This window comes from Macaca nemestrina, chromosome 15, assembly GCF_043159975.1.
Source record: "Macaca nemestrina isolate mMacNem1 chromosome 15, mMacNem.hap1, whole genome shotgun sequence".
Taxonomy (NCBI): Eukaryota; Metazoa; Chordata; class Mammalia; order Primates; family Cercopithecidae; genus Macaca; species Macaca nemestrina.
In genome coordinates, this window is record NC_092139.1 from 118,025,173 (window position 1) to 118,045,702 (window position 20,530).

The 20,530-nt window shown below is 65.2% G+C and overlaps 1 protein-coding gene across 16 annotated transcripts in view; it reads right to left on the reverse strand.

Annotated features, from left to right (window-relative positions):
• Positions 1–291: 291 nt before the first annotated feature.
• LOC105489756 (plexin B2) overlaps positions 292–20,530 on the reverse strand; it is a 33,248-nt gene continuing 13,009 nt past the window's right edge. For 13 of the 16 annotated variants that reach the window (XM_011754803.3, XM_071080812.1, XM_071080820.1 and 10 more), the window contains 36 exons: positions 20,136–20,188; positions 14,892–15,990; positions 14,343–14,525; positions 14,126–14,254; positions 13,350–13,450; positions 13,068–13,194; positions 12,518–12,671; positions 11,496–11,610; positions 11,314–11,422; positions 11,103–11,204; positions 10,414–10,506; positions 9,974–10,055; positions 9,701–9,858; positions 9,470–9,618; positions 9,208–9,316; positions 8,931–9,067; positions 8,593–8,763; positions 8,065–8,194; positions 7,735–7,962; positions 7,447–7,623; positions 7,242–7,381; positions 6,972–7,072; positions 6,613–6,842; positions 6,354–6,535; positions 5,892–5,958; positions 5,516–5,662; positions 4,740–4,896; positions 4,483–4,583; positions 4,323–4,407; positions 4,006–4,160; positions 3,477–3,637; positions 3,055–3,202; positions 2,321–2,385; positions 2,109–2,184; positions 1,208–1,282; positions 292–1,134 (listed from right to left, as the gene is read on the reverse strand). In XM_011754803.3, coding sequence (XP_011753105.1) covers positions 1,030–1,134; positions 1,208–1,282; positions 2,109–2,184; positions 2,321–2,385; positions 3,055–3,202; positions 3,477–3,637; positions 4,006–4,160; positions 4,323–4,407; positions 4,483–4,583; positions 4,740–4,896; positions 5,516–5,662; positions 5,892–5,958; positions 6,354–6,535; positions 6,613–6,842; positions 6,972–7,072; positions 7,242–7,381; positions 7,447–7,623; positions 7,735–7,962; positions 8,065–8,194; positions 8,593–8,763; positions 8,931–9,067; positions 9,208–9,316; positions 9,470–9,618; positions 9,701–9,858; positions 9,974–10,055; positions 10,414–10,506; positions 11,103–11,204; positions 11,314–11,422; positions 11,496–11,610; positions 12,518–12,671; positions 13,068–13,194; positions 13,350–13,450; positions 14,126–14,254; positions 14,343–14,525; positions 14,892–15,977 — 5,535 coding nt within the window. In that variant the 5' untranslated portion in view covers positions 15,978–15,990; positions 20,136–20,188 and the 3' untranslated portion in view covers positions 292–1,029. Of the gene's footprint in view, positions 1,135–1,207; positions 1,283–2,108; positions 2,185–2,320; positions 2,386–3,054; positions 3,203–3,476; positions 3,638–4,005; positions 4,161–4,322; positions 4,408–4,482; positions 4,584–4,739; positions 4,897–5,515; positions 5,663–5,891; positions 5,959–6,353; positions 6,536–6,612; positions 6,843–6,971; positions 7,073–7,241; positions 7,382–7,446; positions 7,624–7,734; positions 7,963–8,064; positions 8,195–8,592; positions 8,764–8,930; positions 9,068–9,207; positions 9,317–9,469; positions 9,619–9,700; positions 9,859–9,973; positions 10,056–10,413; positions 10,507–11,102; positions 11,205–11,313; positions 11,423–11,495; positions 11,611–12,517; positions 12,672–13,067; positions 13,195–13,349; positions 13,451–14,125; positions 14,255–14,342; positions 14,526–14,891; positions 15,991–20,135; positions 20,189–20,291; positions 20,315–20,420; positions 20,439–20,530 lie in introns of those variants that run through there. The other 3 variants (XM_071080810.1, XM_071080814.1, XM_011754805.3) reach the window with 3 other exon arrangements.

Here is a 20,530-nt window from a genome sequence, read left to right on the forward strand (position 1 = left end):
CCATTTGGTAAGAATGTGTTGCATGAAAGAAGCAGGAGGCCATGGAAGCCACCAGATGGCACCAGAAGCAGTCCTACCTTCCAGCACCCCCCACCTCCCCCAAGCACCCCTATTAGCCCCCTCCACCTCCCCCTAGCACCCCTCCCAGCCCCCTTCACCTCACACGAGCGCCCCTTCCAGCCCCCTCCACCTCACCGCAGCTCCCCTCCCAGCAGGGCCCACAGAGCCCAGGGAAGGGGTGGTGAACAGGGGGCACCGCAGCCCCCGTAGGAACTCAGCCAACCCACAGAGTGAAAAAGACGACTGTATTTGATTTACAATGAACAAGATTTACAAAAAGGGGTAGGGTGGTCTTGGTGGAACTGCTCCCAGTCCCACTGGACTGGGTGGGGCTCTAGGGCAGCCTGTCTGACAGACCAGGACCCCAGGATGTCTGGGCCCCGACGCAGGACTTGACCTACGACTCGACCTTTGACGTGGGGCCCAGCAGCCGAGTCCACCCAGAGTGCCGGCACCCTTGGGAGGCCGGTGAGGTCAGCAAGGCATCGTACCGCTTTTTCTCCTCCTCCCATCCCGAGGTGGACAGACAGACGCAGGATCTGGGAGCTTGCCCTGGGGGCCACAGGCCCTCAGATCCCCAGGGGCCCAACCCAGGGGCATGGAGGCGGCTGCTGGTGCGTGGGCGGAGGCGGAGGCCAGCTGCCCCCAGCGTGGCAGCGTAAGGCACATTTTCAAATCACTCGAGACTCGACAGTGAACACCCGATGCTGGTTCTGCCGCCGGAGGGAGCTGGGGCTGGGGCCGGGGCTGGTGCTGGTGCTGGTGCTGGTGCAGCGCCCAGGCGGTATTGCTCAGAGGAAGATGCTACAGTCTAGACGTTGGGTGGGTTCCTGCTGCACCCACTCCCGCATGGGGCGCGTTCTCCGGGGGAGGGTGGGGGCCTCAGCCACAGCCACTTGGCCTCCTCCCCCGAGGGGCTCTCAGGTACCTTGGGTACCTACGCCCCAAGGCAGCACTGGAGATTGGAGGTCAGAGGTCAGTGACCTTGTTCTCCAGCGCAGCCGCAATCTGCTGCAGGCGGAAGGCCAGCTGCATCTTCTGGGCGGCGGGGTCCTCCTCCAAGGCATTGATGATCTGAGGGAGAGTCCCATCAGAGCACATTGGGGGATCGCCCGGCCCCCCCCCGCCCCCAGGGGCCTGACCCTACCTCGTCATAGTACTTCTGTGTGTATTGGTAGAGCTGGTGTAGTGCCACGAGGGTGTTTAGGGAGTCCGTGTGTGCCTGCGGGGTGACGGGACGGTCAGGGCAGAAAAGGGGCTGTGGGAGCCCCAGGGCTGGCAGGGGTAGTGCAGGACGCCCAGGACAAGAGGCCTCCCCGGGGCAGCAGCTGGGGCCTTGGGCACAGGCAGCACTTAGGGCCCCCCATGTGGCGTGGCCTTAGACACCCACACAGACAGAATCCTGCACACACAACCATCTCAGTGTCTTCTTGTGTGATGCACGGCTGTGGGTGGAGTCACAGGGAGGGGGCGCTGTGGGCATGGCTGTGGATGGACCCACAGGGAGGGGGCGCTGTGGGCACGGCTGTGGGTGGTGGAGCCACAAGGAGGGGGCGCTGTGGGCACAGCTGTGGATGGACCCACAGGGAGGGGGCGCTGTGGGCATGGCCGTGGGTTGAGCCACAGGGAGGGGGCGCTGTGGGCACGGCTGTGGGTGGACCCACAGGGAGAGGCACTGTGGGCATGGCTGTGGGTGGACCCACAGGGAGGGGGCGCTGTGGGCATGGCTGTGGGTGGAGTCACAGGGAGGGGGTGCTGTGGGCATGGCTGTGGGTGGAGCCACAGGGAGGGGGTGCTGTGGGCATGGCCGTGGGTTGAGCCATAGGGAGGGGGTGCTGTGGGCATGGCCTGGCTTCAAACAGCTCACACTCCCCACACACAGCACGCTCAATTCACATGGCTGGGCCCACCTCGAGGTTCCACCCCACCCTCTCTCCCCCTCAACACCATTTAACCCCTGCCCTGCAGCTCAGGGCCAGGCTCAGCACAGGGTAGTAGGAGCCAGGAGCAGGGGACGGCCGTGGGTGCGTCCCTGGTGGCCTCCTTACCCGGGAAATCTCTGCCAGGTGTGTGTTCATGTCCTGGTCGCTGACCTGCACCATCTGCCGGATGCCCTTGTAGTAACTGCAGGGGTGGGAGCATCACAGTGTGGGCAGCGGGGGACACAAAGGGGGTGGTGGGAGAAACCAAGGCCTGAACCTCCCCGCAGGGGGTCGAGGGTGGGCACGGGGGCCTGGCCTGGAGGGCGGGCAGCACTTACTCCTCCACCATCTTCTTGTAGGTGGAGATCTCCTTGGCATACAGCAGCTTGTTGCTGGGAGAGTCCTGTCGGGGAGAAAACCCAGTGATGCCTGGCCAAGGGGCCCAGGCTGGGGCCGCTCAGAGTCCCCCTGGGTAGCCTCCCCTGCCCTGAACTGACACTTTCTTCAAGAAAAGTATGGGCCGGGCACAGTGGCTCATGCCTGTAATCCTAACGCTTTAGGAGGCTGAGGCGGGCAGATCACCTGAGGTCAGGGGTTCAAGACCAGCCTGCCCAACATGGTGAAACCCCGTCTCCACTAAAAATACAAAAATTAGCCGGGTGTGGTGGTGGGCACCCGTAATCCCAGCTACTCAGGAGGCTGCGGCAGGAGAATCGCTCGAACCCAGGAGGCAGAGGTTGCAGTGAGCCCAGATCGCGCCACTGCACTCCAGCCTGGGCAACAGAGCAAAACTCCATTTCAAAATAAAAAACAAACCAAAACAACTACTTATTTTGTGATCTGTAGTAACTCAGTTTCTCTGCTTGGGTACTGTGGGAGAGGGCAAGTGGTCTCGGGATCTCCCAGGCTCTGCTGGGCGCCTGTGCCCCCAGCCTCGGCCACGCGCCACCCCCTCATCAAGGGCTCCAGCCCAAGATGTGCAAATCCACACCCCAGACAAGCTCCCAGCTCACAAGATGTTCCTGGGGCAGACTCAGGCCTCCCTGCCCCGACCTGTCCCCGCCCCACTCACGCGGCTCAGCTTATGCTCCGTGCGCGTGCAGGCGTCCATGAAGGTCTGGGCGATGACTGACAGCGAGGCGTCCACCACCTCGTGGACGTGCACGTCGAAGATGAAGTGGGGGTTCTTGAGGATGTTCACCCAGAACCGGAGCGGTAAGCTGAGGCAGAGCGGTGGGAATGAGAGCGGGGCTGGGCCTGGGGGGTGCGGAGCCTCCCAAGAGTGAGAAGTAGCGGAGCTGGGCTCGGCTGCGGGGGGGGTGCGGAGCCTCCCAAGAGTGAGAAGTAGCGGAGCTGGGCTCGGCTGCGGGGGGGTGCGGAGCCTCCCAAGAGTGAGAAGTAGCGGAGCTGGGCTCGGCTGCGGGGGGGTGCGGAGCCTCCCAAGAGTGAGAAGTAGCGGAGCTGGGCTCGGCTGCGGGGGGTGCACAGCCTCACCTGTTTGTCTTCCAGATGTGGATGGTGTCCTCATCCTGGATGTTGTGCTTCTCCGCCTGCTCGTCCAGGAAGTCGAAGAAGTACTTGACTGCGGGTGGCACCGCATGCCCGGGCGCCAGCACGCTCTGGAAGAAGTTGTCCACAAACTGCTGCAGTGTGCCCTGTGGGGGGGAGGGTCTCAGCGTGGCACCGTGGGCGCGGCCCCTGGGGGGGAGGGTCTCAGCGTGGTGCTGTGGGGGAGGAGGGTCTCAGCGTGGCGCCGTGGGGGGGAGGGTCTCAGCGTGGCGCCGTGGGGGGGAGGGTCTCAGCGTGGCGCCGTGGAGGGGAGGGTCTCAGCGTGGCGCCGTGGGGGGGAGGGTCTCAGCGTGGCGCCGTGGGCGCAGCCCCTGGGGGGAGGGTCTCAGCGTGGTGCCGTGGGGGGGGAGAGTCTCAGCGTGGCGTCGTGGGCCCAGCTCCTGGGGGGGTGGGTCTCAGCGCGGCGCCATGGTCCCAGCTCCTGGTGCCAACCCACACACCCACAGGGGCCCACCTTGACTGAGAGCAGCCGCGTCAGGTAGATCTCAGTGATGGCCTTCGTCCGCTCCTTCTCCTTCACGCTGCCTCGCTTGGACTTGCCCTCATCCACCTCGTCGGTCGGCCGCACCAGGTGCCACACCCGGTTCTCCTCCTCCAGGAGGGCATGGCCTGTGGGGAGCGGGCACTGAGACACCCCCACCCAGGTCTGGGGCATGGGTCCCACGGGGAGCAGTGGTGGCGGGGTGGGTGGGGGTACATGTTTCCAGGGCGGACGTGGTCCATGCCGACCACCTGGGGCTGGAAGGAAACGGGCAAGAGGGAGGGACTCACGCTCCCCAGGCAGGTCCTGCTGGCTGTCCTCCGGCTGCTGGGAGACCCCCACCTTGGAAAGGATGAGGGTGGCTCCGTCCCGGACCTGGAGAACACGGTGGTGAGAGTGGGCTGTGCCCCGGAGTGCCCAGTTCTCGCCCGCCCCGGCCCACACGCTCACATTGTAGTGCATGAGGGTGTTGACGCGCTTCCACCGGCCCTCCCGCTGTGACGTCAGGTCCAGGTCCGACAGGATCTGGGCTGTGGAGCCCGGACGCCACTCTGGGAAGAGACAGCCCAGCTTGGGCCCCGGCCACCAAGGTTCCTCCCACTGCCCACCACTCCCACATGAGAAAGCCAGCCAGGCAGGATCCTGCCCCAGGACACGGGCCAGGCACATGGGCGCCCGTGTGCAGACGGGCAGGGACTGGCACTCACCCAGGACCACGCTATCTGGCCTGGGCCAGCAGGAGCAGGGCTGCCCGCGGTACACCTGGTCAATGATCTTCTCCTTGACCTGGGAGATGGTGTCACAATTGAGGACCTTCACCGGGATGGCATCAACTCCCTCGTCCTGCACGATCACGCTCACCGTCTGCCGAGACATCCAGGATGAAGTCGGACGGGGAGGCCCTGCTCTCACCCGCACCACGTAGGAGCCACTGTCTGCCCCGCCAGCTCTGCCCACCACAGCGGCACCCTCGGACAGCAGGCCTCCGCCAGCAGGCTCCGAGCCCCCGAGGCTTCCCAGATGACCACACTCTGCCCTTCCCCTGCCTGCTCTGGCTCAGCAGAACAGAAAGACGGGGACAGCTCAGAACCGCTCACTCAGGCTGACATACAAGCTCACGGAAGCACATGCACACACACGGAATACACACGTCTCACGCGTGCACAGGCTCCTGCCACACCCACCGGTCACGTGTGTACGGAACCCCGGACACACCTGGTGTGCCAGGCCCCTCACATGGCCTCCAGGAGGTGGGGGTGCCCAGGAAGAGCTGACGGAGGGCCCGCACACTTACAGCCTCCAGAGCCCACAGCCACCGGCACCCAGGACCCTCCCCGAGCCCGAGTAAGAGCAGGCTGTAACTCGAATCCACAGAGGAGGTGGATGGCCTCTAGCCTGTGGGTCCCGTCTGTGGCCAGGGGATGCCCAAGCTCCTTAGCCCAGATCCGAGGCGCCCATGGCGGCCCCCACCCCAGGAGCTCACCAGAGGCGCATACTCCACATCGTCCCCCAGCAGCCCCGTGTCGTTGAGAGTGTACTTGGCCTTCTTCTGTACCGCATCCACCGGGCCCTTTTCCACCTGATGTTTGATGGCCTTGAAGAGCTTGTACAGGGGCTCGCCGGCACTGTCCTGGAGTAACACGGAGGGGAGGCTGGGAGGTCAGGGGACTTGAGGCCTGGAAGGGGCCCCCGGAGCCCTGGCCAGAGGCATGGACAGGGTTGACCGTGTCAGGGGCAGGAAGCAAACCTGTCCAGGCAGGGCCCACCTCAAGGTGCTGTACAGATAGGGGGGACACTGGAGGGAACGGCAGCAGTCTGCCTCGCCCCTCAACCCCCAGCCAGGCTGCAGTGTAACCCACCTTAAGATACTGGTACAAGCAGATGGACATCCAGTTGGACAGCATCCTCTCCACCACAGTCTCAGACCTGGGGGTGCAGGGACGCCTTGTAGCAAGTGACCCCATAGTATTCCTGAGGCCCAACTGACTCCTCCAAGCACCCGGCCACGCTTGCGCCAGCGTCGCCCGTCCAGGCCTGGGTGTGGCCTGCAGTGAGGACTGCCCGGTGGCAGCACCAGCCCTTATGGGAAGTCCGCCACCTTTCTCCTGTTCTGCAGAGGACTTACGCTGTGACCAGCTGAAACCGCTGGACAGGAAGGGCTAGAGTCCGGCTTTGTGTTTGCTGCCAGGGACATCACCCCTAGGCTGCCCCCCACCACCACTGCTGGCTGGAACCTGCCGGCTCCTGGGTGCCCAATAGGCCTCTGTGCCACCCGCCACCAGCCCTGTGGTCGCCCCGCTTGCGGTCCCGCCCATGTGCACCTGCGCAGCATCAGCTTGGGGTTCTTGGCCACCACATACTGCTCCAGGAGCTCCAGGAAGAGCGTGCGCATGATGTCGGTGTAGTACTCCAGCTTCCCGTGCAACGCCACCGTCAGCAGGGACGCGAAGTAGACCTTGGCGCGGGCCGAGAACTCCCGCTGGTTCTCCAGGGTGTGGATGAACTGTGGGGGCCGGCGGTCAGAGCCTGCCCAGCGCCGCCTGTGCGCCCTCCCGCCCGCCCGCTGGCCACCCGGCTCACGTTGATGAGGAAGGACTTGCTGTTCAGCAGGTTGGAGAACTGGTAGAGGGCCTGCTCCACCACCGGCCGCCGCGGCTCGGGGATGTCCAGCTTGCCAGTGATCATCACGTCCTTGTCGCCGTCCTTGGAGGGCAGGAAGAAGACGCGGTCGGTGTAGGTCTTGTAGTCCAGCACGGGGATGCCAGCCTCGTGCACGTCGTTGGTCTGGTCCTCCATCTCGATCATCAGGTCTAGGGGGAGGCTGGCGTGAGACGTCCCTGGCCACCTGGGGCCCTGATCCCCACACCACACACAGCATTCCCGCCGTAGGAGGAGCCCAAGCACCAGCCCCCGAGCGGCCGCCGCCGAGCGGCCCCTACCCGTGAATTCCTTCTTGCAGCGGTCCCGCACACTCTCCTCCAGGCCCTCCAGCTGGGACTTGATCTTCTCATACTCTCGTTCGGCCTGCTGGCTCTTCCTCCTGCGGGGCACAGGGAGGCTCCTGGGTACTGCCGGGCCGACTGCTCAGCTGCCCGGATGAGGAGGTGGATCTACACGCCTGCCTGTGCAGGGCGGTGGGTGAGGCCAGAGGGGCCGAGGCGGGAGGGCTGAGGGCTGGGGGTGTTGGCACAGCCGCGGGGCGGGCTCACCAGTAGCAGTAGACAGACACCGCGATGACAACCACCATGGGCACAATGACCAGCGGCAAGATGAGGCTGAGTGGCACATCGCTCACCCGTGTGTCATACTCCACGCGGCCCAGCACCCACTCGCGAGAGCCGAACTTCACCTGCGTGGAGGGCCAGGTTCAGCGCGGTCCCGTGGGGGCGCCTCCCGCCCGCCCCGTGCACGCACAATGAACTCAGGCAGGTTGTGTGTGGTGTCCCGTTTCTGCCGCCGCTTGGGCGGGGGCTGCACCTCCGGTGGCTCGCAGTACAGGTCGGTCTCCGTCAGCGTCTTCATGGTGCAGCGCTCGGCACCCACAAAGGCCTCGGCCTCCTGCAGCGTCATCGCCTTGTTCAGATTGGTGCCCTGGGGAGGGGGCAGCGGCCAGGGTGAGCAGGAGGGAACTAGGGACGCGTGGACCAGCTCTGAGCCCAGACCCGAACGGGACCCAGAGCCCCGGGGCTGCACCATCCTCACCCGGGCGTGGATGAGCTTGTTGACCTGCTTCTTGACACCACCTGTGAAGTTCTCAAAGGTGGGATCAGGCACGTACTCGAAGGCCCCGGCCTCCGTCCTGAGCAGGGCACGGTGCCCGTCCATCTCGATCAGCACCGTGAGGTTGTAGGCCTCTGGCTCCTCGGGGACAGCCGGGGACAGGAAGACAACCTTGGTGTCGTTGTGGAACACGTAGTCCATGCCCACCACCTGCGGGCAAGTCCCAGCCGTCAGCCCCCGGGTGAAGACCCTGCCCTTCCTGGGCGCGATCCCATTGGCCGGTGCCAGAGCTGAGCCCACACCAGGACTGACCGTCACAGGCTGCAGGGATTCAGCCTCCCGCGGCGGCTGCCAGGACTGCAGGGGCTCCGCGATGACCACCATGGCAAACCTCTGGATCAGGCTGAAGCCCTGACCCGTGACGTTGATGCTGCGACCACCACTGGGGAGGGCAGTGCCGCTGTGGGCTCGGCCGGCAAGGGTGGTCCCTGCAGGCTTTGCCCTCCCGTCCCCGCCCACCCTGGCTCTGCCCACACAGGGCTTCCAGGTGCATGTGTGGGTCTGGGTGGGCAAAGGGGCAACACGGTGGGCCGTGCTGAGCGCGGGACTGTGCCACCGTGGGCGGGGGGCACGCGGGGCCTGGTGAGCATGGAGCCCTGTGGTGTGCCCGTCTGGGTTTCTAGGAGGAAGTGGATCTGGGGTGCAGTGGGGTTTTCCAGAGGCTTCCTCCCGCTGCACAGACCAGCCCCACCACATTCCTTCCAGCGCAGTCAGCCAAGGGCACTGAGGAGGCAGCTGGGTGTGGGCAGAGTGGGGCGGGGCGGGGCGCACCAGCCTCACCTGGCAAAGCTTCGCAGTGGCTCAAAGGCTCGCAGTACGGGGTTTTCACGGTAGGTGAAGAAGATGCTAGAGCTGGGCACCGGGGAGCCCCCATAGGAAACCTCCAGGGGCATCTGGCCCCGGGTCGCCTGGGGGCCTGTGACACACTGGAGCTGTGCCCCAAACTTCGTCCTGGGGAGGGAGGGTGCTAGTCTGCATCAACCCCTCCCCCGGGACCAGCCCCAGCCCGACCAGGCTGGCCCCGCCATCCCTTAGGGCCACTCAGGTCTCAGGAAGTGCCCCCCTCCATACCCAGGGCCAGGGCCAACCAGACTCAGCAGCTTGGCGGTGACACCCACACTTTACACGGGATGCCGTTGAGGGTCACCCGCACATCCTCCTGGGAGCCCGTGTCCAGGTAGGTGCCGTGGATGGTCAGTGTGGTGCCGCCCGCCTGCGGTCCCTGCTGCGGCTCCACACTGAGAGGCTGGGGCTGCTGAAAGAGCCGCAGGGGCAGTCGGGTGAGGACGGGGCACAGGACACCCTTAGCCCTGGGCTGGATGGCAACTGTCGTGGGGAGGTGGCGGGCAGAGCCCTCCTCCCGGGTTCGGCAGGTCCCCGAGGCCAGGTGCTTACTTGGAAGGTGAACTGGACGTTGGGAGGCGAATGGCCGAGTTTCCCGAAGACATCCACCTGGACGCCCCCAGTGAAGGGCGCCTCTGCAGCCTCAATCACACACACGATCCTGGCGGACGACAGGCAGGGTGGCCCAGGCCCTCCCGACCCACCCCTACCCTGACACCCTCACCCCCTCCGCCTCTCCACCCACCCCGTCACCTGAACCCCAGCGTGGTTACTGACACGGCCGACGGGGCCCGGGCCAGGGCCGTCCACTCACCGGGTGGACACGGAGTAACTTTCCGGCTGAAAGGCGCAGTTCCGGCCAGCCACGGAGATCCTCTGGATGTCCTCTGCTCGGACACCCAAATTGGACCCCAGGATGGTGATGCGGATGCCGCCACCGAGGGGGCCTGTCTCAGGCTGGATCTGAAACCGCAGAGCCGGGTGAGCAGGGAGGGGCTCAGGCCAGGGGCGCGGGAGGGTGTGGGCCAGGCTTCGAGGGGCTCACCCTGGTGATGACGGGCGGCGGGCACTCGGAGGTGGCGTTGCACAGGGCCTCATACACGCACCTGCTCTGGCCCCCGCACCACGCACACCTGTAGTCAGGGTGAGCGGCCTGGCACAGGCTGCAGTCGCTGCGGCCAAAGGAGCAGTTGTAGAGGGTCACTGCGGGGAGAGCTGCCATCAGCGGTCACCCCGTGCCTGCCCGGCCCCCACCTGTCCCCACGGTGCCCACCTGTCCCCCTGCCCACCCCCCACTGCACCCGCCCGTGGCCCCCACCATGGAGCTTGCTGTCGATATTCTTGCCGTAAGACTTGACGTAGAGATGCAGAGGCAGCGTCTCGTTGGCATCGTGGGACAGCTGGGGAACACACAGGGGCACACTGCACTTCCCGCCCCCACAGAGGGGCGCGGGTCGGGGGTCACGAGGGCAACCACCCTGTGGCCACCGGGTCCCTTCCCAGCCAAGGGCAGCAGGGGAGGCCTTCAGGTGTCGGAAGTTGGGGAACCCCACGGACACTGCTCTGTGCCACTCTGTCCCCCGGAGGCAGAGGGCAGAGGGGGCTTCTCCAGCAGCGAAGGGCACGGCAAGCCCCTGGCTGGGTTCTGGTCCCTGGGGTCTCCCTGCTGCCTCTCCCCTCACAGTCCTGGAGGTAACCCGCCACCCCACCCTGGGCCCTAGGGTCCAGCAACTGAGCCGGCCTGCCCTGGAGCCATACCTTTGGGGTCCGAAAGACGAAGGTCCCGGATTCCTGCATGCTCACTGGCTCCATGAACTTGAGCAAGTCACTGCCCACGTGCAGGGAAGAACCCTGCAGACCAACCCGTCAGGACCCTGGACGGGCGGCTCTGGTACCCTGGCCCTCCTCCCAGAACCCCCGCAGTCCCTCCTCAGTGCCTACAGTGTGAGCCCTCTCCTCACCCCACACGTGCCTGTCCCTCAGACTCTCCCATGCCAGCTGACCCCTCGGCCACTCCGCAGTCCAAACACCTGTGTCTGCAGAAGCCTCTGAACGTCCTGTGTGGGTGTCCCCTGGTCACCTCCACCACTCATCGACCTGAGGGCATCGCCCGGCCCACCCGGCATCGTGGCCCCCACAGCTCCCTCCTCGGGAGGTGGCACTGGCCCCTCAACCTCTGCACACCTGCCTCCTCCACCACCTCTGCTCAGTCCCATCCAAAGGCCCCCGCATGCTCCCTCCTGGCTTCTGTCCCTGATATATCCTATGCCCTCTACCTCATGTGGGGGTCCCGAGTTGGGGAGCACAGGTGGAGCTCAGGCTACCACACACCCATCAGCACCGGCCTGCCAAGGCCTCCCTCCGCACCTTAGCCTGCCTGTCGCTGGCCTGCCGCAGCCTCCCTCCGCACCTTAGCCTGTCGCCGCCCGGCACCCCTCCCTCCGCACCTTCACAGTGTCCAGGTTCTTGCCCTGGAAGGTCACATCTGTCTCATGGTTCATGGGGATCACCAGGGGGCTGGGTTCCAGGAACTGGGGACAGCTGTCCTCCTGGGAGAGCAAAGCTGGTCAGGTGCTGCCTGGGCACAGCAGAGCAGCCGTGCCCTGAACAGTCCCCCGAGGGCCTGAGGCCCCTCACCATGTCCCCGAGGCCCCTCACCATGTGGGCACGGATGATGCCGTCCTCAGGGTTGGGCGAGGCCTCCCGGCACTCATGGTAGCGCAGGTCCCACTGGCAGGTCCAGCGGTTGCTCACGCAGGAGATGCACCTGCGTCCAGAGAAGATTGTGAGCAGGGCTGGGTGGGTGGGTGGGGCGGGGTCGAGGGGCAGGAGACACTCACGGCAGGTTCTCCTCCAGGCTCATGGCCTGGCGGCAGTCGTAGAAGGGGTACTTGTAGGAAGTGAGGAAGATATTGTCTCGTCTGAGGAGGAGCTGGATGGTCACAGCCACGTGGTCTGCAGACAACAGAGGGGACGGCATCAAGGTGGAGGCCGCAGGGCCGAGGGCCGGGCTGAGCCTCCCCTGGGGCTGACTCCGGGGGCCGAGGTGGAGACGCCTGGTCTTCAGATGGCGCCTGCCAGGACGCCCGTTCACGCTGGGCTGGGCCTGCCACCTGCTATCAGATCTCGGTTCGGGTGTCGGGCCCAGTGCGGGGTTTGCCTTCCTCCCCAGGGCCAGGTTGCTTTCGTACCCTCTGTTCCCGCAGGCACTGAGGGCAGCGGCTCCTTGGAGTCTGGGTAGGACCTGCCAGGTCCCTGCCCACGTCACTGTGTGGCCCCACTGCCCCCAAAACTCAAGGGATATGGGCGTGACGCCTGCCCTGGCCCACATGTGAGGCCCTGCAGCCTCTGGGAACCGCCCTGCTCTCTCAGGCTGGGCTGGACACGGCAGGGAGGGGTGAGGGGCGTCTGCCCAGACGACGGGGCCTGGCACCTGGCACCCACATGCTGCTCTGGACGTGATGAGGAAGCAGGCTGAAGACAAGTCACCCTTGCTTCGGGCCTGGGGGGCGTGGCTGCAGACAGCCCTGGCGGCCCTGCAGCCTCTGGGAACAGCCCCTACTGTCTCAGGCTGGACAGGGCACCCGGATGCTGCTCTGGACGTGATGAGAGAACAGGCTGAAGACAAGTCACCTTTGTTACGGGCCTGGGGGCGTGGCTGCAGACAGCCCTGGGGGCCAGAACCTCCCCCAACACGCACAGCAACCCCACCACAGGCTTCATTCAGGCTGGGCCCCCGGAGTGGCCGCAGAGTGTGCCTGTGCCCAGCTTGCACCCAGGGGCCAGCAGAGGCAAGAGCCCACGTGCACAGGGCCCCGTGTGACCAAGAAGGGCCACCTGGGGGCTTGGGAAGGGGCCTCACCCTGGCCTGGCGGCGTGATGGGGATGCTGCTTGGGGAGTTGCAGATGACGGTGCCGCCCTCCACACGGGCTGGGTGTGGCGGCGACTCCCCAAAGAGGCACAGCAACTCATCCTCCTTGCTCAGGGCGGGGAGGGGGCTGACGGTCAGCTGCACCTGAGGGAGGAGCCCTGCAGCTCACACCGGGAACCCCAAGTCCTGTCTGCCCACCTACCCGTGACTCGACCTCACTGTGTGTGTGGGCGCACGTCCCAGAGGAGCCTCCAGAACCTGACTTCGCATCTTCCAACACAGGCCCCTCTGTGGTCACCCCTCCTGGGACAAGGCCTGGGTCTACCCTGGATAGGGACAAGCCCCACCCCTACCCACCCAGGTCACAGGGATCCAGGGAGCCAACGGAGGGCGGGCTCCATCACTAAGGCTCAGTGCCCGGAGCCCAGGCGGGGGAGACGTGGGGCCCTCCCCTGCCTGTCCCAATAGCTCCTAGCCTGGGGGAGCCCCCACCTGGCCGAGCCTGGGTCCGAGGACCCCCACCCCAGCCCCACCACGCACCTCCCCCTGGGCCCGCCGGCTCATGTTCTGTGGCTGGGCGCTGGTGATGGCCACACAAGACTTGCTCCGGCTCCACAGCCAGTGGCTGGCCTCCTCGGCCCGTGGACACTCGGCCTTCCGGGTGCATCTGCAGGCGCAGGGGGCGGCCTCAGCACTAGGACTCCCTCAGCCCAGGGTGGGGTCTTGTTCTCCTAGGACAGTGCAGTGTGTCCCCCGACCCAAGCCATGACCTACCAGGATCCCAGAGGCAGGCCGTGTCCCCGATCCCCCCCAGGCACTCACCGTCCCTCGACGACGCACCAGCCGCAGTAGGGGTCCTGCGAGTCGCGGCACTGGGTGCAGGTCGGGTAGCTCAGGCACTCCTGCACTGGCAACCGGAACACCTGGGGCAGTGGGGCCGAGAGTGGGACCGTGGCAGAGGCCACACGGGCCTTCCGCAGACCCTGGATGTTCCCAGACCGCCAGCTTGACCCAGCTTTGTCCCAGGGCCTCGAAAGCCTCAGAAACCTCAGGCTTGTTGTTAAACAGTTCTGGCTCTGTGTGGCCCTGGCCTGCTGGCCATGCCACGCCCAGGATCCCGATGGGAGCCCAGGGAAGCCGGGAGGTCTTGGCTGTGGGGTCTCCTGGGGCAGCTCCCCTCCTCTGTACTGGTTCCCTCTGAGGGGTACTCCTAGGCCCGGCCTGAGGGGCTCTTGCACCAACCCCCCACAAGCTTGGGGCCCAGGCCCACGTCCCCCACTGACTGAGCTCACAGAGGCTGTGCCGGGACCCCGTCTTGCCATCCACCCTCAGAACACCCAGGTCCCTTTCATCAGGACGGGGCACGGGCGGGGCCGGAGGGAGAGACCTGGTTGAGACCACACAGGACAGAAGGAACGGCAGAGACGGGCAGTGCCAGAGACACAGGATGGAGACACTGCCCGGGACCCGTCCAGCCGCCCCTCTTCCAGCCCGAGGAGAAGGGCCTGGCTCTGCAGCACCCAGTCCTCCTCTGGCCCCCAGGCCTGTCATAAGGGCGCACTTGGCCTGGAGTGCTCTCCGCGGTGCGTCCGGCTCACCTTGTCCTGGGTCATGGCGTACAGGCTGGCCAGGTCTCCAGACAGCACCAGGTCGCGCTTGACTCTCTTGTTTATCTCCACAAGGATAGAGTCGTACTCTGAGGAGGTGCCGTTTGGGGTGAGGTACACCTGTGTGCATGAGGGCAGGCTGGTGAGGGTAGGGGCCTCGTGCACAGACAGGCCCTCCAGAGCCTCCCTGCCCCAGCCTGGGCCAAACCTTGAGGATGCGGCCGTCAGAGGTGCCCAGAAAAGCCACAGTGTGGTTGTTCTCAGCGGTGACCGTCACGGCCGTCAGGTTCAGGCCTCCACGCTGCAGCACAGCCGTGGCTTTGAGCCCGTCGCGGCTGCCCAGTGGGTAGGGCAGGTGCTCCGAGCCACACGGGAAGCTCTGGCTGGAGCCCTGCGGACCGCAGCGTGTCAACGGCAGGCAGACCCCCCGTCCTGAAGGGCCCTCCCCACTCGGGCTCCAAGACTTGGGACAGGCCCTTCCCTTCGGCACATGTGCCCCACACACGTCCCGAGAACAGGGCCCACATGGCAGGGAGCCCCACCGTGCTGTTGTGTGACCCAGTGCCCGACACAGGCCTGGGACTGGTGCCGGCGTGAATGGCACTGAGACACGCAGCACCTACCCACGCGAGCACCCACGCTGGCGAGAACCACGGCCACACTGCTCACGTGCACCCTCCCCAGCAGGCTGGGACACGCAAACCCACACACAGACGCCTGCAGTCCGGGCCCCGCAAGAACACACAGAGGCCCGTACCGGCGCGTGGCCGCCGCACAGGATGTCGCCGTGGAAGGGCTTGTAGAAGATGTCACGGGATTCCCGTGGGGTTGTAGAAGATTCCCAGGTGCCTGTGTAGCAGGCGTTGCGGTTGGCCTCCATCTTGGCGTGCACCTCGTCCAGCGGGAACAGGCAGAGGCCCGCACCAGGCCCTCCACTGCTCCGGCCGTCTCTGCTGAAGGCAGCGTACAGCACCCTGCCAGAGCCAGGCGCGGCCACGGAGGCCGCCAGGCAGGTGCCAAAGGCCGCGGCATTGGCGTCGGGGTCCCGACATTGCAGGTCCATCTCCAGGTAGGAGTAGTAGTTGGGGTCCTCTCTGCACATGCGGGCCAGCAGCGTGCGGTTCTGGGCCGGGTGCTTGTCCTGCTGGTTGAAGACAAAGAAGACGTAGGGGCCGTCCTCGAAGGCCGCCACGAACTGCTGTGTGTTGGTGGACAGGTAGCCGGCCTTGTAGGTGGCGTGGTCCGTGTAGGCTTCAAAGGCTTCCCTGCTGTCGGTCCGGTCCAGCAGCCGGGTGCTCACGATGATGCCGTTGTCGTGCGGCCCGTTGCCTTTGCCCACAAACAGCACGCGGTCACCGGGACCCGTGGAGCTCACCAGCCCCACCGTGGCCACGCCCTCGTCATTGCTGGCCACGAAGGACTTCTCGCCGCTGCCGTCCTCGTAGAACAGGCGGAGGGAGATGTTACTCAGGGCACGCAGGGCACAAATGCCCTTGAAGAGGCTCCCGCACTCCACCAGGCGCTTCCTGGGAGGGTCGAGCAGCAGCAGCTGGTTGACATTGTCGGTCATCTCAGCCTCGTGGCACTGGCTGGCCTCGATGGGCGGCGTGCACTTCTTGTTGTCCAGGGCCGGGCCCGTGGCCACCTGCTGCTCCAGCTGCAGCTTGGCATCCAGCTGGTAGAGGGCATTCACCGCCCCCAGGTACACCACGCCTGAGGCCTCGTCCACAGCCAGGTGGTTCAGCTCTCTCTCGCTGCGGAAGAAGTCCAGCTTGCGGGACCTCAGGCTGCCCGCCGCACCCAGCAGGCCCAGCAGGGTCAGGGCCCAGAGCCGCAGTGCCATTGCCCCCGGCACCCTGTGGGAAGAGTGAAGGGTCAGGGGAGCCCCGGCCCAGAAGACCCCCCCATCAAATCCCTCTCCGGGCCCTGCCCCAAACGTCAGAACATGGGACAGAGAGGATCGTGCCACTCCACGAACTGAGGAACCCGGAGCTCCGCCCCTTCCTGCTTCACACCCCCGCCATCCTCAAGATCTTGCTGGAGACCACCTCCCAGCCCTCCTCAAGGCCACCTTGACCGACCACTGGGGCCAAGGCACTGCCACTGCCTACTACAGGATCCCTCCCGGAGGTGCTCACAACACCGGCAGGCCTAGTCCCGAGGCAAGGAGTCGACGCCCCCAGAAAGGCTCTCAGCTGCTCACACACACGCCCCCTGACCTGTGACCCCAAGCAGCTCCAGGTGGTCGGGAGGCACTGGCCCCAGCGCATAGGCTCAGGCTGACAGACCGACCCCTGGACGTTGGAACAGGCAGCTCACATATGGGGCGGAGGCGAAGTACACGGGAAATTGGAGGCTCGGGTGAGAGCGAGGGGTGAAGGACACGAGAAACTGGAGAATCGGGTGAGAGTGAGGGGTGAAGGACATGGGGAAACTGGAGAATCGGGTGAGAGCGAGGGGTGTACTGTGCATACCCCAGCAAGTGCACATGCTGTTTACAACTGCCCACCAGAGCCCCAGGCGGCCTGACCGCCTCCAGGCCCCCTGCCCTGGTGCAACAGTGGAAGCCAGCAATCACCCACCACTCCTCGCACTTGGCCCATGCCACCCCCCAGGGCAGAGTGTCTGATGGGGACACAGGGGAGGCAAGAAGGGGACCTGGGGAGCCGTGAGCAGCTCCAAATCCACCAGGTCTCAGAAGGGGAGGCCCCCAAGTGTTTGGGCTAGACAGGCTGTGTCCATGTGTGTGTAACTGAGCACGTCTCGGTGTGGTGTCTGTGCCTGCGTCCGGCCTGGGTCTGGGTGGATGAGGGGGATGTGTGATGTGACAGGTGAGCTTCTGAGGACCAGGCTGAGTTAAGGGTCTCCCAACAGGAGGACGATCCAAGGCCACCCAGGACATGTGTGGTTCTCCCTCCTTCCTTCCCTACCAAACTCAGGTGCATCTTGGGGGCTCAGATGCAAGTGGCAGACAGGGCCCTTCTGCCTCTGAGCTCTTCCTCAAGGTGGTCCGTCCCTCTCACGCTAGGGACCCTGCTCCATCTTGGCCAGTGATCCCTGCATCAGCCTCCCTGCCAGTGCCCCCGCCTCATGCTCCCAACCACCCCCACTCCTGGGCCCACTGTCATCTTCCCTGAGTGCACCAACCCTGGGGCCTCCCAGGTGTACAGGGCAGCCCTGCCATGGCAGGTGCCAAGGGGGTCCAGACCTGATGGCAAAGGGTCACGAGGGATGCAGGCCCTGGCCTCCCCCACCTCCCTGTGCAGGCCCACGCCGTGCCTCCAGAGGGACTGCCACACCCTCTCAGGCCACCGCAAGTGTCACCTCCCTGCATACGTCTCATCCCCTCGAAACGCAATCCTCTTTCTCACCACCTATTTGAAAGTTCTGCTGGGCCTGGTGGCTCACGCCTGTAATGCCTGTAATCCCAGCACTTTCGGAGGCCGAGGCAGGCGGATCACGAGGTCAGGAGATTGAGACCAGCCTGGCCAACGTGGAAAAACCCCGTCTCTACTAAAAACACAAAAAATTAGCCGAGTATGCTGGCACCCGCCTGTAGTCTCAGCTACTCTGGAGGCTGAGGCAGGAGAATCACTTGAACCCGGGAGGTGGAGGTTGCAGTGAGCCGAGATTGCGCCACTGCACTCCAGCCTAGGTGACAGAGTGGAACTCTGTCTCAAAAAAAAAAAAAAAAAAAAAAGTTTTAAGTGTGGAAAGAACAAGTCACAAAATGCAAATGTTTCCACATCTCTGTGTCTCTGACGGCCAGGCTGAGCCATGACAGCCTTGTGACCCATTTCTCAAGTGAAGAAACTGAGGCACGGAGTGAAATTTGCCCAAAGCCACACTGCGGGCATGGGTGGGGCTGGGATTCTGACCTGCAGTGGGAGCAGCTTGGCCTCTGACCACTGCGTTTCTCCACCCTTTGACAGCCCCCGGTCCCTGTGGCCTCTCCTCCCAGGAGGGCAAGGAAGCCCGCTCTGTTGCTCTGTAGCCAGGGGAGGTGTTTCTCCCGAGCCTCAGCTTTGGGTGAAGCTGCATCTACTGGCACAGCCGCCCTCCACCTGCCCGTGGCACCCCGTTCGGATTGCCCTCACGCTTCCTGAAATCTCTTGAGGTGCGACCAAGATGCAACCAACCGACAACATCTGAACAACCCCAGGGCCCGCATGAGTGAGACGGGGCTGCACTGGCCTTCCTGCTCCCTGAGGACATGCCCATCAGACAGGCAGCTCCTGCGCCGCACAGAACCCCCTCCCTGCACCGGGGATTCAGTGCTCAGCTGCTGCCCAGCTCCTGAAGCCCCCTGCCCAACCCCTGGAGCCCCCAGGTGCCCATGAGCGCAGCAGCCGCTGGGAGGGGTGACACCCACAGGCCAGGGAGTTCCTGGCCACTTGATGGCAGAGGCTGGGCAGGGCCAGGGGACCCCAGGCTTCACCCCGACAGGGGTGATCAGCCAGAAGATGCTGGTTTTAGTGAGACAGGAAGATTCTACGAGCCCACGGGAACCTCTGGGCGCGACCTTGGGGGAGGGGGGTCTATGCCCAGCTCAGCCAGGGTCCCCCGCTGTGGCTCAGTGGCCTGTCCAGGGGGAGAGGAGAGGAGGGTATGGAAGTCCCAGGCCTCCAGGAGACGCCCACAGGCAACAGCTCCAGCCCATGGCCTTACCAGGGAGGGGCAGCGCCTGCCCGAAGGCCCCCCAACCCCTGCCGCGCCCCCCTCCCACCCACGGCCATCCGGGGGCAGGTCCCGCAGGCCCCCGCCTTCTAAGTGCACCCAGTGGCGCCAGCGGGGGCAGGCAACAGGCAACAACCAGGCCCCTCGGCCCTGCGCCCAGGCCTGCTGCCCTCCCGTCCCGGCCCGGCTCATCCGGCCCAGCTCACCCGGCCCAGCTCGGCAGTGGCCTCGGCACTGCGCAGCTCCCGGGAATGAATGGAATGCGCCGCAGCCGGGAAGGAGGCGCGGGGGCGGCGCGGGGGCGGGGCCCACGGTCCCCTCGGATCTGACCCGGACTGAGGTGGGGCAGCTTGGAGAACCCTGCAGCGCCCCCAGCCCCAGGAAAAGCAATGGCTCTGGGCCCCCACCGGCCACCCCTCACCCGTCCCCATCAGCTTCCACCCAGGGAAGCCACTCACCCACCCACCAGGGCTGTAGGGGCCCCGGTGCCGGAAGAAGGCTCTGCTGTCCCTGCCAGGGGCTGGCACACCCTAAGTGCTCAATAAACACCACCGTGTGCCACCGGGGAAAGCCTGACTTGGCCCGTGCTCCTAGGGCCCCGCCGGCCCAGGCCTTCCAGGGTGGCAGGCGACGCTGGGGTGACACCCTACAGGTAGCAGCTGCCTTCTCGTTCCTGGACAAACAAGGCCTCAGGTGACCTGCCTGCCCAGGCCCAGGAGCAAAGGGCAACCCACCGGACCAGCAGCAAAGCTCAGGCAGTGCAGGAGGCGCCCGGCACAGCCAGCTCCACTTCCTGCTGCCTGTGTTCCTGGAACAGGAGGGAGGGCGGGCGGCAGGCATTTCCTGTTCTGAAGCCCTCCTGGGACCCCCACTTACGGGGCTGGCGGGGATTTCCTCGGGCCCTCTGGTGCCTTCCTCCTGGCTGAAGCTCGGAGGGGCACTTTCAGGAGACCACACCAACTCTGGCTGCTGCTGGCCCACCAAGCGTCTGCACGGGCACCCCCATCACCACACCCCCAACGCCCAAATTCCCAGCCCTAATGTCCCAGAACCCGGTGCTCCAGTCTCACTGCAGACCACTCCACCTGAGCGAAAGCTTGGCCTCAGAGAGCCGGGGGGCCTCACAGCGTGCTGTGGGCAGGGAAGCTCCCCACTTCCATCCAGGCCAGGCCATGGGAGGAGCAGCAGAGTGACACGTATGGTTGAAACCTGGCTGGACAGAGGCTTGCAGACACCACATGGCAGTTCTAGATACCTCCAGCCTCCCTGTCCACATGGCCCCAGCCACCCACTGCCTTTCCCAGGTGGGGTGCAGCCCCCTCACCGAGGCTCCAGTGATCCAGCTCAGTTTCTGCTCCAGGCCAGCATCGAGATTCTCTAGGAGGCAAAGGAGACGCCGGTCACAAGAGGAGCCCAGTCACAAGAGGAGCCCCCTACCTCTGTCCCATGCTGGTGGGGGCTGGGGGAAGAAATAACCCACAGGACCCTATCTGGCCTTTGCCTTCTTCCTCTGGCTCCTGCGCAGCCCCTTCCTCAGACACCTCCAGGGCTCCTGGCACTCCCCTCTGTCAGAGGCTTTCTGCCTGTTTAAATTAGGTATGGCTATTACTTTGCTTAAAATAAAAGTTGCTTTCTGAGGTCGGGCGCAGTGGCTCACGCCTGTAATCCCAGCACTTTAGGAGGCCGAGGCGGGTGGATCACGAGGTCAAGAGATGGAGA